Source organism: Endocarpon pusillum, assembly GCF_000464535.1.
Source record: "Endocarpon pusillum Z07020 unplaced genomic scaffold C721943, whole genome shotgun sequence".
Classification (NCBI taxonomy): domain Eukaryota; kingdom Fungi; phylum Ascomycota; class Eurotiomycetes; order Verrucariales; family Verrucariaceae; genus Endocarpon; species Endocarpon pusillum.
In genome coordinates, this window is record NW_006913585.1 from 300,415 (window position 1) to 315,537 (window position 15,123).

The window sequence follows — 15,123 nt, forward strand, 5'->3', positions numbered from 1 at the left end:
CCGCCGTGGACTGCCCCAACCCGAACAGAGAGACACTAATTCCTAACACCTTTCCTCCTCCATACAGAAAGTCGCTAGTTAGTAGGTATCCACGGTGTCACGGCCTGAACATCAAAGAAAGAAAAAAATCTTTCATTGACGTCGTCCCTCTTTGAAGAAAAAATGGATGTTATCCTCCCAGCTCGTCCGTTTTCTTACGAGCCAGTGAAGGGGGATACTACTTAGTATTCTCGTAGTCCATGGTCCCACGCGCACACACCGCTATGTTATTGATTTTCCCGGTCTTCGTTGACCGTCCCCTATTCCGCCTCCCAATTTCCAGAAAGCAACCTCCAGTCATACATCAGGGAGACCACCGTCCCTACCCCCATGAATAAATAGAACTGTCGATATGTCTCTCTGTCTGGTCCCCGCCAAAGCTGTTCCTTCTCTTCGAATTTCTCCTCCCTGTACTGTACAACAGGGCAAGTGGAAAGAGAGGTCCAACCCTTCTCTCTCTCCCTATACTGTAAGAATGGTTCGGGTGTGTTTCCCAGCCGCCACCGCCGCCGTCGTCGTCTGCTCTTCCATCTCCTGTTCTTTCCTCCCCCAGTTTCCCAATCCCCTCGGGACCCTAGAGTTCACCCTTCCCCACTCGTTTCCCCCAGACTCGTAACGAACGGAAACCGGGAAGATAATCCGTTCGTGGTAGAGAGGATCAAATATTGGATTTGGAGAAGCCAACCGGGGGGAGAAAATTAGAGATGGAGAAGAACTTGGTACACCTCCGTAGTATTTAATAGTAGTGCTCTATGTAAGAACCAAAAGCGGGAATGGTCTAGCGAGATCAATGCCACGGTTAGGACTAAGTACGAGAGCTCAATTTTCCATACAATCCCATACCGTCCAATACGCTGCACTCACTCGATTCGGCTCCGTAAACATTAATAACCAGTATCGTATCGATACTACAAACTAGTCAGTGATATAAATAAATGAACATTACCGCAACAACGGAAAAGAAAAGGAGAAAAAGAAGGGTGGGGATCATAACAATATCATGCATAATCAAAGATGAAGCACCCGTTCTGCACTTGTTCAAATCACACCCTATCAATCTAAAAGGGAATTCCTGCGTCTAGACATGGAGAGAAATTTAGATGCATCATTTCTGGAGTTAAGCTGGAGGAGGTAGGTGGCGCTGGAAAGGGAGCCGGACTTCGTCCATACTTGCCTGGGGGCCAAACTCGTAAATTGGAATGTTAGACTATCAGGGTATAGAATCTTAGGAGCAGTAAACAGGTTTTGGGTATTGAGCTACCTTTCCACGGTGGCACGGAGACTCAACCCGTGGGATGGTATAGTGTTTGGAGGATGCAGGAGGTATAAACTGCAACTCGGCTAGTATAGAATAAAAAAGGCACATGGCAAAAGTAGGCTCAAACTACCGCACCACAGCACATAATACCTCTTCGGCTACGCTGACCGAGCCAGAAGATGAAATGTCATGGCTTAGATCCCTCTGACCATAACAGTCCTCTCATTCTCCAATTTCTCCCGGTTCCGATCTCTCTCTGCCTTCTTCGCGTCCTCCAGGCCCTCGCAAGCATGGCTCTCCAGCATGCGATGTTTGCTGCAGAAGCGCTTTTGACAGAATCCGCAGTCACCGGTTATGGCCTGTGCTGCGGCTTTGCAGGGAGGATGCGCGCAGCGAGGCTTTCGGCGTACGGCTGTTGTGGTAGTAGGTGTAGATGTGCCGGATGTGGTTGTTCCTGCTGTTGTGGTGGGTGTAGCGGCGCCGGATGACGGAGTGTCTGGGCCGGCGGATACGGCGGGCTTGGTGTCGAGCGTGGAAGCTTCGCCCATTTCTGGAGGTGCGGTGCCGCCACGAAGAGGCGAGAGGAGCTCAAGGGTGGTAGCAGGTTGGAGGTTCAGCGATGATACCGTCTCGGAGGGGGGTAGATGTCGGCCAGCGAGGAGGAGTCTAACGTCGGAAGGGAGGGTGGTAGAGGCAGATAGGAAAGCCAGAACGTCGGAGATGGAGTTTGATGGTCGGACATTCAGAGGAATGGCTGTAAAAGTTGCATTATCAATAGTTGTTTCAAAGCCGATGGTGAGGTTTATGGCTTGACTTACTCTTTCCGCCACCTATCTTGACGAAGATCTGGACATTATCGGCTGGCAGCGACGAGGCTGACGATGCAGATGACGATCGTGAACGCATGATGGTGGATGGTTGGAGGTGGGCGAGGTGTCAGATGAAGTAAAAAAGGAGCTTGAGAAGAGCTTGTTGGGTAAGCAGCAAGCTAGGCGGTCTGGCAGCGGAAGGATGACTGTAGGTCGGATGCGACGAGGCAGGTCACAGGTCACAGGTCAGTGTTGAGTCTAAGCCGAACTGATGGCGCCGTAGTTTGTGATGGATGCGGTTTGACAAGGAACAAGGAGAAGGAAGAGGAGGAAGGAAGGAAAGCAGGTAGATGTGGTCAAGTCATAAGGAACGTTGGCTCTAACAAGCCACGCAAGGACCGGAGGACCTTGGGTGGTGGCTGTAGGAAGAGGATGATAGGGTACTCGTAGGAGATTAGCCTACGTTAGAGGATGGCAAGTAGGAAGGCCGAACGTGTTCCGGGTCTGTGTTCCGGGTCTGGGCTTCGGGCTCTACTACGTAGTAGCTTTTCCTGTGGCTCATTAAGATTCTGACCATCACGCCGGCCGGTTATGTCACCTTGATGCGGGATGAAGTGATTGCACTCTTGGCTTCTATGAATTCCTCGATCAAGTCTAGTTGGCAACGCAGACTGCCTGCTAGCAGGGAGATTGAGCGGCAATTATTGGTGGCTGAAGACTTAATCAGCAAGCGGCCCTTGGAACCAGTGCAAGTAATCTCGTGCCTGCTGTCCGAGAACAGACATCAACCTCTCCAGGCGGTTGTCTTTGGGTTGTCTTTGTTCCGTCACCACCATGGTTCACGTGAATAAAGTAGCAAAACACCCGCCTGTTTTCCCGCTCAGCGCATGCATGATCTATGGGCGATATCCTGCTCGCTGCTTGGTTAGAGGCTCACCATGCCTAGTGCCACAATCCTGGGTGTGTCTGGCAGCTGCAGGGCCCCTTAGTGCCACAATCGATGCATCCCATGCAGCAGCCCGAGGACAAATTCCCGGACAAGTCACGATCCAGCAATCTGTAGAGGACTTCTGACTTCCCGCTGCATTTGGAAAATGTGTATGGCTTCCCCGGTGTCGTTATGGTGTTGCCATGGATCCCTCTTATTTTATGTTGCCTGAGTCCAGATGTGCGTAAAGCCTGCTGCCACGTCCCACAATTCCTTATGAACAGCTGTGCATACTAAGGACACTCTGCTGTCCATGTGCCCCCCGCATAGTTCCCGTCACACATGAGATGTACTGAGGGTGCACAACTGTACCCCAGGCTATGCTGAACCCCAAAACCGTGTCGCTTTGCTCATTGCCACGTGGATTTATCACGAGCTTTCGGCTTTTTCTTTCCCTATATCCGGATCTAGATAGTCATCCCGCTCTGCTGCCTCGTACTCTCCAATCAGCCCTGTAACCACTTCTTTCGCTTCGTCAAATTCGCCAAGGCCTTCGGCGAAAGGGACCTCTTTCTTGTATTGCTCCAGAAAGGCGTTTCGTTTTCGCATCTTTTCATACTGAACCACTATTCTCTTGAACAATGTTGCCACACTAGTATGATTTGCCAACATGAGGCCCGATACTCGGTGTACGTTCTGAAGGTAGGGCGATTTCTTGGTTAAAGCGACCTGTATAGACGCAGGACCCCACGGAATAAAAGTGGCCAGCCGTCTTTCGCGAATGCGAAGCAGTGATTTGTGTACATCTGTCGGATCAGCTTCACCTTGGATGATATTAAGGATTGAAAGGTAACAGCTCGATTTCGAAGGGGTGATGGAGACCATTCGATTCTTCGGTTGAAGTAGACGTCTCATAACATCCAATACGGTCGTCTTCCTCACTGTCTTCGCCTGATCCACGTTATCACCAGTAAAGGGAGTGTAGGCTGTCATCAAAAAGTGACATCTAGGCGTGGGAATCAGCGACGCAATAATCCCTACCAGATCGTTATGCATATAACCGGGATAGCGGAGAGTCGTGGTCGAAGCAGACATGACAGTAGAAACTAGCTGGTTAGTTTGCTGAAAAGAAGGTTCTTGGACGTGAAGACGATCTGCCGCTATTCGTGTTAAAGCGCCGTTGTCGAGCACCACCACGGAGTCGGCGTTTTGTGTCAGCCTTCGCATAGCAAGCAGGCTATTATAGGGATTAACAACGACATCGCCGGTCGCTGAGTCTGGAAAGACAGAATATGTCTGCATCAGCTTTTTGGGAAAGCGATCGTTCATCCGCTCAAGAAGGAATGAGCCTAATCCAGATCCTGTACCTCCACCAATCGAGTGAAGTAACATGAATCCCTATATGACCAGATGTTAAGCGTCTACAGGAACGAGGGATTCAGAAACTGACCTCTAACGAGTCGCTGCCATCTGCTTCTCGATCAATCATGTCGAATACTTCCTCTTGGACACTTTCTCCCGCGGCGTACCCGGCTGCCCAGTTGTTTCCAGCACCCATGCCATGCTGGCCAATGAAGAAGTTTTCGGGATTGTAGATGTTCTTGTACGGGCCGGTCTGTATGCTGTTGATCACCTGAGTCCGTTAGCAGGCATTTCAAGCTCGTTGCAACGTAGTTGTACTCTTGGTTCAAGATCTATCAGAATAGCCCGAGGAATGTATCGGGTGTCGTCACTCTTTCAAACCACTCATCAGCACAAATAGCAGTTGGTTATGCCTCTAGCGAACCTGGTAGAAGAAGACGTCTTTGCGATCCCCACCCTCGGTTGCAAAGTCCTCGAGATTTCCGTCTTGACTGATGCCATGCTCCTGACATAATTGCTGCCAAAATTGACTGCCGACTATTATAAGGACTCGTCAGATCTGGGCCGTTGGATGTTGGTGCCACAACCCAGAGGAGAGAAAAGGTACCATTGTTGCCGCACTGGCCAGTTTGGATGGTGATGATTTCTCTACAGAACGCTCAGCTAGTTTCTGGTGCCTCTGGGAGCAGTAAGCCTCACCTGGGCATTTTTCAGAAGATGTGCAGTTCAATATGTCGCCTGGACCTTTATGTTGATATTATTAACCTGTTAAAGAGACGCGTCAATGGACACGCGATGGGTGCGGGGAATTCCTGCTCGAGTTTGCTAAATTCCTCACTCTACACAACGGCCAGGTCTTTGTGCAGATATACATAGTATGATTCTCTCATCAGTTCACCGTGGTAGTCCTTATACTTCGAGTTGGGTATGATCGTGAGATGAGAGCTCTAGCTCTGTTTGCGTCCGTTGTCGCGTTTCCCCCTTTGACCCGTCTAATTCTATGTACAGTTAAAGCCCCATCCGAAATGAATGAAAATGCCTTTCCAAGACGCGATGGTCTTCTCATCATATTTTGAGTGCCTTCGTTGGGCAGGATCTTGCCTGATGTTGTGAGTTCTCAGTTGTACCCCTGAGCATGCTGAAGTTCCGTGAACGCCTTGCGTGTGCTTAACCAGTCCCAGTCTACAAAATCCCAACCCATCATCTCGGAACCTTTCCTAGGTGACTTCCCTGTGGTGATCTCCTCCTCATGAAATCCTCCACCGTTTCAGGGAAGCGAAACCGGAACAGCAGACCAAATACCAGAACCACAAGGTACAGCCAAAAGGTGTATAACCACTGCACAAAGCTCACCCGGACTACACTCCCATCCTCGCTCCAGTCATCACATATATCCCTGAACTTTGTGACATCGTCTGTGATAACTCCATCAACCTCTTTCTGAATACTCCACTTCATCAGGTTCTTTTCATTTACCGTCCAGACAAACATCTGTCTCTCAGCTGCCTTAACATCGCGAATAAATCTCGAACCGATAGGTCCTAGCAAGACTTTTTGTAGCATATTAAAGCCGACGTTAGGTACAGACAGAATCTGGCGTGCATAGCATGTCGAGAATCCAATATGTGTCAATGGGTATCTGGGAAGGTAGCGGATACAGAGTGGGAGGAATTTGGCCGCCCATATGCCTAGCAGTACTCTGTCCCTCCACAATCTCATCTGGCTTGGTGCTACTGAATCAATGGTGTGGGCGATGAGCCTCATAACGTCGTCGGCGTTGTTGTCAATTTTGATATCGAGTAAGATCCAGATATGTTCGAGGCCGGGTTGTGCTATGTACGTCAAAAGATCGAGAAGGCGTGGCATGGGTTCGTGGGGTTCTTGAAGAGTACGCAGCTGAGATAGTTCGGCCCAGTCGCAGTCAATTATCTTCTTTTCCATGCCGAAGCAACGTTTCAAATCGGCATCGTGCGAGAGAACAACGACGCCATCTTTCGACAAGTGAATATCTGTCTCAATGGCGTGAGCGCGGCCTTTGACCGCAGCCTTGAATGCGCGCATGGTATTCTCTGGATGATGCGCTTTGTAGCCTCGATGAGCGATGGCCTGGGGGAAGCGTCTGCCATGTGTGTCACTTATTGCGCGCGTCCAGGGTGCTTCGGTGAGGTCAGCGTATGTCCGAAAATCGCGCATACTGAATTGTCTCACGCATGGGAAAGTCCTCGTTCTGGCCTTTAAGCAAAGCTGTCTTTTCCGACGGATCATGCGATCTCTTTGCGGATGAAGACCACGTTGGCGACATCTGCGCACTGAAGGAAAGACCAGACTCAGCAGCCATCGCTGCGTGCATGCTGGCTAGCCCAATTGTGTGAAACGAAAAGCACAAAAGCCTCAAAATATACGGACAGACCTCCAGATAGAATGGACAGCAACGACTCTTACAGTCCTTCCAATACAGACATGGGCAAGATGCGGGTGAGCATCAAAAGAGATTACCAATGCAGGGACAAGTTACATTCAAGGGTAAGATGCTCATCTACACCATGGAAAAAGACAAGGAGGACTAGGAGACTGGGGTACGTAGTAAGCTTGCAACACCACGCCAGCGCACTCCACATAACTTATCCATAACGCAAATAGGCAAGTGACACCAAGATACGCAGATGATCATCATCGTTTCCACACATGTAACTTGTCCTTGAGATCGGGATTACTTTAGGATGCTTAGGCATGAGAAAGTGGCCCTAGGTCACCTATCCTGCGGCACTAGAAGGGAATGGTGCATCGATCTTCAGAGCGAATTACCGGACTTGGTCTTTGAGAGCATGAGTGTGATGACCGATGAGGCTTGGATCCGAGTGCTACTGCTCACGCGCTTGATACACTTTGGGTCTGGAAAGGCTGGCCTATATCCGAAATAGTGTGCAAGTCGAGGTTGGTGGCTGTTTCGGGTAGTTGTCCTCCCGGTGCCCAACCAAATGATGGGTCGCGGCCTGCAGCGTGCAATTTTGGGACATTCCGCCCATCCTCCATGCATACGAAGCTGCTTGACAATTGCGGGCTAATCATGCTCTGTACTCCTGATTCGATGCCCAAAAGACATTGTTCCAGCCGCTTCACAGGCCAGATCAAACAAAGGTTACATCATCCATCGAACCCATTGTTCTAGACCCTGTGCAATCTCACTGAAACAAAGCAGTTGCTGGCCAAACACGTGAGGGCGGCTGCAGCACCGGTAGTTAATCTAATCAGCCGAAGCTTGTTAGCGCCACATCCGGCGTTCTATCCGATGTAGCAAATGGTTCGTTTTGACATGGCCGTTCGGATATGGTCCATACCGAGTAGTGGAGCACGAGTTTCAGGTTGTTTGAGGTACATGGACAAAGGCGATTATGATGTGCTTCCTGCAACCGGCATACACCAACCAACACGAATTGTGTCCCTGCCATAAACGGGCCTTTCTGGGTCAATCTTTCCTCATGTCCACCACACATCGAATGCAATCTCCTGCCTTCATATCCTGGAATGCAGTATTGATGCTTGCCAAAGGTTGTCGATGGGTGATGAACTCGTCAACCTTCAACTTACCATTCATGTAGTCGTCCACCAGATCTGGTAGCTGCGATCGTCCTTTAATGCCTCCGAAGGCGCAACCTTTCCATACTCGGCCAGTAACCAATTGGAATGCTGGAGTTCATGTCTCAGTCAGCGACTGCGAGGGTTGTGTATCATCATCACTTACGTCTGGTTGAGATTTCTTGTCCTGCTGCAGCCACTCCGATGATGATACTCTGACCCCATCCCTTATGACATGCCTCCAGGGCCGCTCTCATCACGCTCACAATCCCAGTACAGTCAAATGTGTAGTCACAGCCGCCATCCGTCATCTCGATAAGCTTGTCTTGGATGCTTTGCTTGCTCAATTTATTTGGATTCACAAAATCTGTACCTCCAAACTTCTTAGACCACTCCTCCTTTCCATCATTAACATCTACAACGATGATCTTGCTGGCACCCTGTTTGACAGCACCCTGAATCACGGACAGGCCCACGCAGCCTGCGCCGAACACTGCCACGCTGGAGCCCTTCTCCACATTAGCCGTCACAACAGCCGCGCCATAACCGGTTGTGATTCCGCATCCAAGTAAACAGGTTCGATCCATTGGCGCCTTGTCTGTGATTGCAACCACGGAAATATCCGCTACCACGGTGTATTGCGAGAAGGTCGAGGTGCCCATAAAATGGAGGAGGTCTTTGCCCTTGCATTTGAATCGAGACGTCCCGTCGGGCATGACGCCTTTACCTTGCGTTGCTCGGATCTTGCCGCATAGATTTGTCTTGCCAGACTTGCAGAACTTACATTCTCTGCACTCAGGAGTACTGGAGTACGTCTGTAAGTTTCATATATCCTGCAGGCCAGAGATAGGTAGCCTACTATAGAGGCACCACATAATCTCCTGGTTTCACAGAAGTAACGCCTTCCCCAACAGATTCAACAATGCCAGCACCTTCATGACCAAGGACAATTGGAAATGCTCCCTCAGGGTCTTTGCCAGACAAGGTGTATGCGTCTGTCGTTACCCATCAGGATGATCGATCAAGGCTTAGGACAGCTGGTCTCACCTGTATGGCAGACACCAGTATAATAGATCTCTATCCTGACTTCATGCGCTTTTGGTGGTGCGACCTCGATGTCTTCAATCGACAGGTCCTTGCCAGCCTCCCATGCAACAGCAGCCTAGAGTTCTGATGAGATTTGAAAGAAGCGGGATTTAAGTGAAAACCAACTTTGCATGTGATCGTCTACAACTCATCGTCAGTGAACAGCTCATCTACGAGGCATTCTTCATACCTTTCCAACAGTGCCTGAAGACATGGTGGTAAAAATCTTCTCTTCCTTGGTTCGTGGTGGGGTTGCTTTTACGGTTCGTGTTATTTAACAAGAATGATATGAACGGAGCAACCGACCAAATCACACTTGTCAAGCTGGCGAATTTATTTATTTGGTATGGTGGGGAAGAGTGATGCCCAAGTTCATGAGGGGTCTTTTTCTTATTAACTAACTACTCCGCAATACGGAGTAGTCATCCATAATTCGGGATGACAGGGATTTGCATGGAAAGGTGCTTGGCACCGAGCTTTGATCGCTGTCAGCGAAACTTTCCCTTTTTGCAAGCTTCAAGACATTTTCTTTCTTATTTGCCATCATGGTCTGGGGCGTCTTCAACAATGGAAAGGTACAGAAAATCACCATGGGGTATAATGCGTTGATCCACCTAGAACAAGGTGGCTAAGGATAAAGGCCTGCATGGGAAGAGTCGAATTGAGGTGATCGAATCCAGTATTGTTAAATCCTGTGCCTTCGCTGGTGTATTTCCTTCAAACGCCGCTCATGCCAACCTTACGGAAGCGAAGATCTTCAAAAGGAGGAGCAAGACTGCCTCCTCTTGATATAGTACATGAATTTTCCTCTGAATGCGCAGGTGAAGCAGCCCTACCGCCCAGGTAATTGGCCTGCTTGCATGGCTGCATTCTGTTCTTGAAATCGTGATCCTAGCCGTTCTGAACCTTTAAGGTATTTATCCACGCATCGCATGACGCAGCCCTCTTCTCTCGAGATCAATGATTTGGTCGTAAAGTCGTTCACGCAATCATCAAAACATCGTTGAACAAGTTTGGAGTACATCTATGAGCATCATAGTGTGTTAGTGAAGACTACATGTTTAGAGAACACCGCACGGCATGCCGTTGGTCAAATGGTAAACTTACAGTCATGAACTCCTTCATCTGTTTCTTCTCCATGCGACTCGAGAGCTCCCGCTGCTCCGCTGGATTGAGACTGCAAGTCTGATCAGCATCGAGATCAAGCAGCTGGATTATGGCAGAACACCCACCTATCCATGATGTGTATGGGAGGTTATTTGATCCGAGAGACGTAGCGACGGGCGGTCCGGCTGCGCTGTGAGGATTATGCGTTGTGGTTGGTGTATAGATTAGGATGGTTGTAGAACTCGCACAGGCTGCCTCCAGCATACGATTAGGTCTTGGCAGGTATCCTGACAGCGAGCATGAGATTAATTCTGCGGCCTGGACGCGACAAACAATCTCACCTTCTTTGTCACCGTGCTGTGGACCTGTGGCTTTAACTGTTCCTGGTAAAGGCTAGTTAAAGATTATCATGGTTCCCAAATAGGTGGGCATGAAAAGGAGGCTCATGAGAGGTTGCTGAGCTGTGGATATGATACAACTCCAATAGCGATTTGAGTCAGTCAAAGTTTCAAGCTTTCAACCTTCTCATAAAAATGCTTCGTTGATTCGTCTATCCTAATGCTCCGTATGTATGAGTGTTTGGAAACCTTCTCATTCTAGTAGATGATTTGCAATAGCGGTATGGACGACAATTTCATCTCGTAGTCCAGCACATCGTACACATATACTATTCGTGTACCTGTGTACAAATATTTGAAATAGAAGCTGCTCAAGAGCCTGGCAGCAGCTTCCCTGTAGTGCAGATTGGAGAGAATAATGGCCAATATTATATCCAGTGCTGCCAGAGGACGCTAAGAAACAGGTCCACCGTGCGCTGTGGCACTGCAGCATTCAGTGATCTCTCTCAATCTCTAGCAAGTAGCTTGACTGGCCTTAACTTAGTGCGCTCAGCTTCTGCTCGTCACTGGAAGTGCTGAAACTGGATGCCAACGAACATCATCCTTCCCTGTACTATTTTCAACGCCCAGACAGCCAGTTGTCAAGCCCAGTCTCTCCTCGTGCTCTCCTCACCAACGTCCCCCAAGCTCATCGCGTCGCGTCTCTCAATCATTTACAAATTTGCTGCTCATGTCAGTTGCCGTACTCAAAAGGAACCTACAATATTGTCGAGGCCCGAAGGACCGTTGATCATAGTATCAAAGCGCCTTTTCCTCTCTTATCACTGCGACCATTCAGCCTCAATTCTCCATCTGGAGAACGCCTTCTTTGAGCTAGTGGAGCTCAATGAAAACAAGCGTCTGGGCGGCATAAATATCACAAAGATCAACAGTCAGTTCATTCTTCAGGAGGAAAAGCAGCAACGTGTATAGGCTGGCTTTGTGATGGCGACAGAGAGGTCGCAACCGGCAGCGGCCACGCAACAGGTACAACAGCCACCACATCAAGGCGCTCCAGCATCTACTGCGGCATACACGGCTGCCTCCCCACCATCGAAACGAGAACTGGCATCGTGGTGGAAGAAGTTTCGAAAGAATACTGAAAAGAATGAAGAGAATGGTGAGCACTCTGCGAACGCTATTTACGTCTGTAACATATCCTGGAGGAGTGCGGACAGCGCTCCGTACCCCTTACATCTGTGGTCCAATTCTGCCGCCGTCATCGCGTTCTCCTACTTGTGAACTTTACTGTGACTGACACCTTCTAGCTCGAATCTCGCCGGGGATTTTTGGAGTGCCTCTAGCTGAAAGCATTAGATACGCCAATGTTGCAATTTCTCTTACGAACGAATCGGGCGAAAGCTTCATCTATGGCTATGTTCCCATTGTGGTTGCCAAATGTGGTGTCTTCCTGAAAGAGAAGGGTGAGTCTTCAAATGCAATTCTTTTGAAATAATTACTGAGATCATCCAGCAACTGACGTGGAGGGAATATTCCGACTCAGCGGTTCCGCGAAGCGAATCAAGGATCTTCAGACCATTTTTGACTCCCCAGAAAGATATGGTAAAGGGCTAGACTGGACAGGATACACTGTTCACGATGCAGCAAACATTTTCCGACGGTACCTTAATCAGCTTCCGGAACCAATCGTGCCGTTAGACTTCTACGAACGCTTCAGAGATCCTCTTCGATCACACCAAGCGCAAGCAGTCGGTGATATGGAGGCTCAAGAGCATGACGTTGGAAACTTTGATCATAATAATGCGGTTTCTACATATCAAAGATTGATCACCGAGCTCCCGCCTCTCAACCGCCAGTTACTGCTCTATGTCCTTGATCTGCTGGCTGTGTTCTCATCAAAGTCGGATCTCAACCGGATGAATTCGGCCAATCTTGCTGCCATTTTCCAGCCTGGCATCATATCCCACCCTTCACATGATATGGCGCCGAAGGAATATCGCCTCAGTCAAGACGTGCTCATCTTCCTCATAGAGAATCAGGACAACTTCCTATTTGGTATGAGCGGCACAGCTGTCGACGAAAAAACTGTGAAGGATATGGAAAGTGGACCACCCACAATGGTTTCTCCTAAGGCCACCATGGGTCGTTCAGCCTCGAATGCTAGTGCAGGCGCAGATAGCTTACGAAAGTTTGGACGAAGAAACTCGGTGTCTTCAAGGCATTCAAAGGCTTCGACTGGTGCCCCTAGCCCTGGCACTCCAGGCACTCCGTTGACAAATACGACTTCGGCAGGTGGTGTGCAACGGAGCAACACATTGCCAACCAAGAAATCTCCAGCATTAGCCTCGGCAAGATTTCAGAGGTCAGTTGAGCCTGCTACAGCAATGCCTTCAGACCGGACTCCGGTATCAACCACTGGAATAGTTGCCGGAAGGTTAGCCGTTCAACAAGCAGAGTCGCCCGACACACCTTCGTATTCTAAACCGACGAAGGATCAGGAGGTTGTGGAAGATACCAACCGCAACACAGCACCAGGGACTGATACTACGCCAGAGCAGAAGCCTAAGCTGCCAAATCTGCCCACCAACCTGGTGGTGGTTCCTAGTGTAAAGAGTCCTACTCGAGAACGCAAGATATCTCACCTCTTTGCAAGGTCACCCATTCTTGGCCCTAGAGAAAGCGACAGCGAACAGAAGGATGGACGGCAGCCCAACAAGCTGAGAAAGAAGCAACGATTACCTGGGAGTGCCAACGACAGTGCGCATAGCTCGCAGAATTCATTACAGGCAGACGTCGCTGGACCTCAGACGTTCCACACACCACTTGCTTCTCCTGAACTTCTCAGTCACAGCCGACCCGATCCTCTTGCAGCCTTTCATCCTTCTGTATCCAGTGACACCGCTACACCCACTGCAGAAGCGCCATATGGCATTCGACATTCTGAACCTGTTACTACCCAGGACACTAGTGGGCAAGATCAAGCTGGCAGTAACCTCCAGCCACCTAGATCCCCGGAAACGTCGGTCCACTCTCGCTCATCATTTTCAGACTTTGAAGGAGGTGAAGATCTGCCCGTGAAGAGTAGTGGCCACCGCCATCGCTGGCGCTTCTCTTCTTCGCAGAAAAAGAACGGAGAGTCTCCACTTGCACCTCCTCCTCGAATCGGACAGAATGCGGGCGCTCGAGGCAGCAACAGTTCTCTTGGCAGTTCACATCGACCTCGCAAGAGTTTCACAGGTGATTCTCAACAGACGCAGCAGACCGGAACCGACACTTCCAGCCAGCGTGCGAATCCGCCCCCTCGATTGAGCCAAGAATCATCCGAGCTCCTCAAGGATAGTGGCTCCGAGCCGGAAAAGAAGGGCTTATTTGGGAAATGGAAAGCCAAGATCGCACATTCAAAAGAGGAGAGAAAGGAGCGAGATCTGGAAAAGGAGAGGGCAAAGAGTCCAGGAAGAAGTGAGGGCGAACGTACTGGATCAAGGCACAATCTCACCGCTTTTGCACAAGACCATCTGCCTCATCGAGGGAGAAGCATGGAACAGCAGAGGGAAGCCGCGCTACCAAGCGTCAGCGAGACTACTCCTGGGACTGATACCATGTCGCCCGTGCCGCCAACACCCGTTACAGCTATCAAGACTGTGGCAGAGACGACTCATGACCAGGTCACAGCGAATGTGCAGGGCCAGACATCAACAGCTCAGTCACCGACGACTGCAAGTTCGAAAGGAAAGGACCAATGACGATGCAAAGAGGCAAATATATGGCCGCAACGGCGGGCTTAAGAGTGAAGCAGTCTTATCTCCACGGCTGGACGGCCGACCAAAGTTGCTCCCAAAACACGAATGGAGACACACCGCACAGGGCATGAAAAGGAATTGCGGGTTGTGCTGGGCGAAGTCTCTTATGTTAATTACGGGAACGAGTTGGCATGCTCTATCCCCTCCCCTTTTTTTCTTGAGTAAGCAATGGCCCTATATATTATTTCTCCCATTCTGGATCAGGCACATCCCAGGCCCCCCAAGATAGGATTACGATAGCCTAGGCTAGCCAGTTGGATACGTGATGAGTATATGAGCGTTTTTGGGGGGGGGGGCAAATACGATCCAGGTCATGTTTCATCTTTTTGTATTGTATTGAATTGAATACGAATTATCTATTAATTTAATAAGATGGTCAGACCCGCATCCCCATCTGCGTGTGCGCGCGAGTTGCTGCTCGCTGTAACGTCCTGGCGCGCGTGTATGTCCACCGATGTGGGGGATCTGGTGAGCTCAATTTTCCAAGAGACGATAGATAAATTATGCTTTCGATACATTATACGTCACAGGATGGGGAGGCTGTGTCGTGTCGTGTCGTGTCTTCGATTCTCCTTCTCCTTCTCCTTCTCCTTCTCCTTCTTCGGGGGGATAAAAGTATTCTCTCGTCGTGGAGTGAGTGACTAAACTAACTTAACTAACTTAGATGAAAGTGGCTGGCTGGACTTGGGGTATACGACGCGAACGGGAGAAAAGTTCGAGAATGGGGATAATCCGGAGAACAGGTAACTTGTATCCGTAATCCATTTTGTTATTATTTATTTATCAAGAAAGCTGAGCTGAGCTTGACGCGCTAAAATGT

General features: G+C 49.6%; 4 protein-coding genes across 4 annotated transcripts; 1 reads left to right on the forward strand and 3 right to left on the reverse strand.

The window, feature by feature from the left end:
• Positions 1-1,491: 1,491 nt before the first annotated feature.
• Positions 1,492-2,203, reverse strand: EPUS_01595 (uncharacterized protein; the record flags this gene model as incomplete). The annotated part of the gene is made up of 2 exons (XM_007788733.1): positions 1,492-2,051; positions 2,116-2,203. 2 exons carry the CDS (start codon positions 2,201-2,203, stop codon positions 1,492-1,494), a joined length of 648 nt encoding a protein of 215 aa, XP_007786923.1.
• A 1,260-nt stretch (positions 2,204-3,463) lies between these two features.
• On the reverse strand, positions 3,464-6,734 carry EPUS_01596 (uncharacterized protein; the record flags this gene model as incomplete). Its single annotated transcript, XM_007788734.1, has 6 exons — positions 3,464-4,432; positions 4,485-4,667; positions 4,715-4,768; positions 4,821-4,901; positions 5,750-6,552; positions 6,605-6,734. 6 exons carry the CDS (start codon positions 6,732-6,734, stop codon positions 3,464-3,466), a joined length of 2,220 nt encoding a protein of 739 aa, XP_007786924.1.
• A 1,128-nt stretch (positions 6,735-7,862) lies between these two features.
• EPUS_01597 (glutathione dehydrogenase) lies at positions 7,863-9,272 on the reverse strand (the record flags this gene model as incomplete). Its single annotated transcript, XM_007788735.1, has 6 exons — positions 7,863-8,083; positions 8,139-8,776; positions 8,832-8,967; positions 9,020-9,134; positions 9,185-9,199; positions 9,249-9,272. 6 exons carry the CDS (start codon positions 9,270-9,272, stop codon positions 7,863-7,865), a joined length of 1,149 nt encoding a protein of 382 aa, XP_007786925.1.
• A 2,215-nt stretch (positions 9,273-11,487) lies between these two features.
• EPUS_01598 (uncharacterized protein) lies at positions 11,488-14,246 on the forward strand (the record flags this gene model as incomplete). The annotated part of the gene is made up of 3 exons (XM_007788736.1): positions 11,488-11,662; positions 11,811-11,966; positions 12,016-14,246. The coding sequence occupies 3 exons, from the start codon at positions 11,488-11,490 to the stop codon at positions 14,244-14,246; spliced, it is 2,562 nt and encodes an 853-aa protein (XP_007786926.1).
• Between the last annotated feature and the right edge of the window lie 877 nt (positions 14,247-15,123).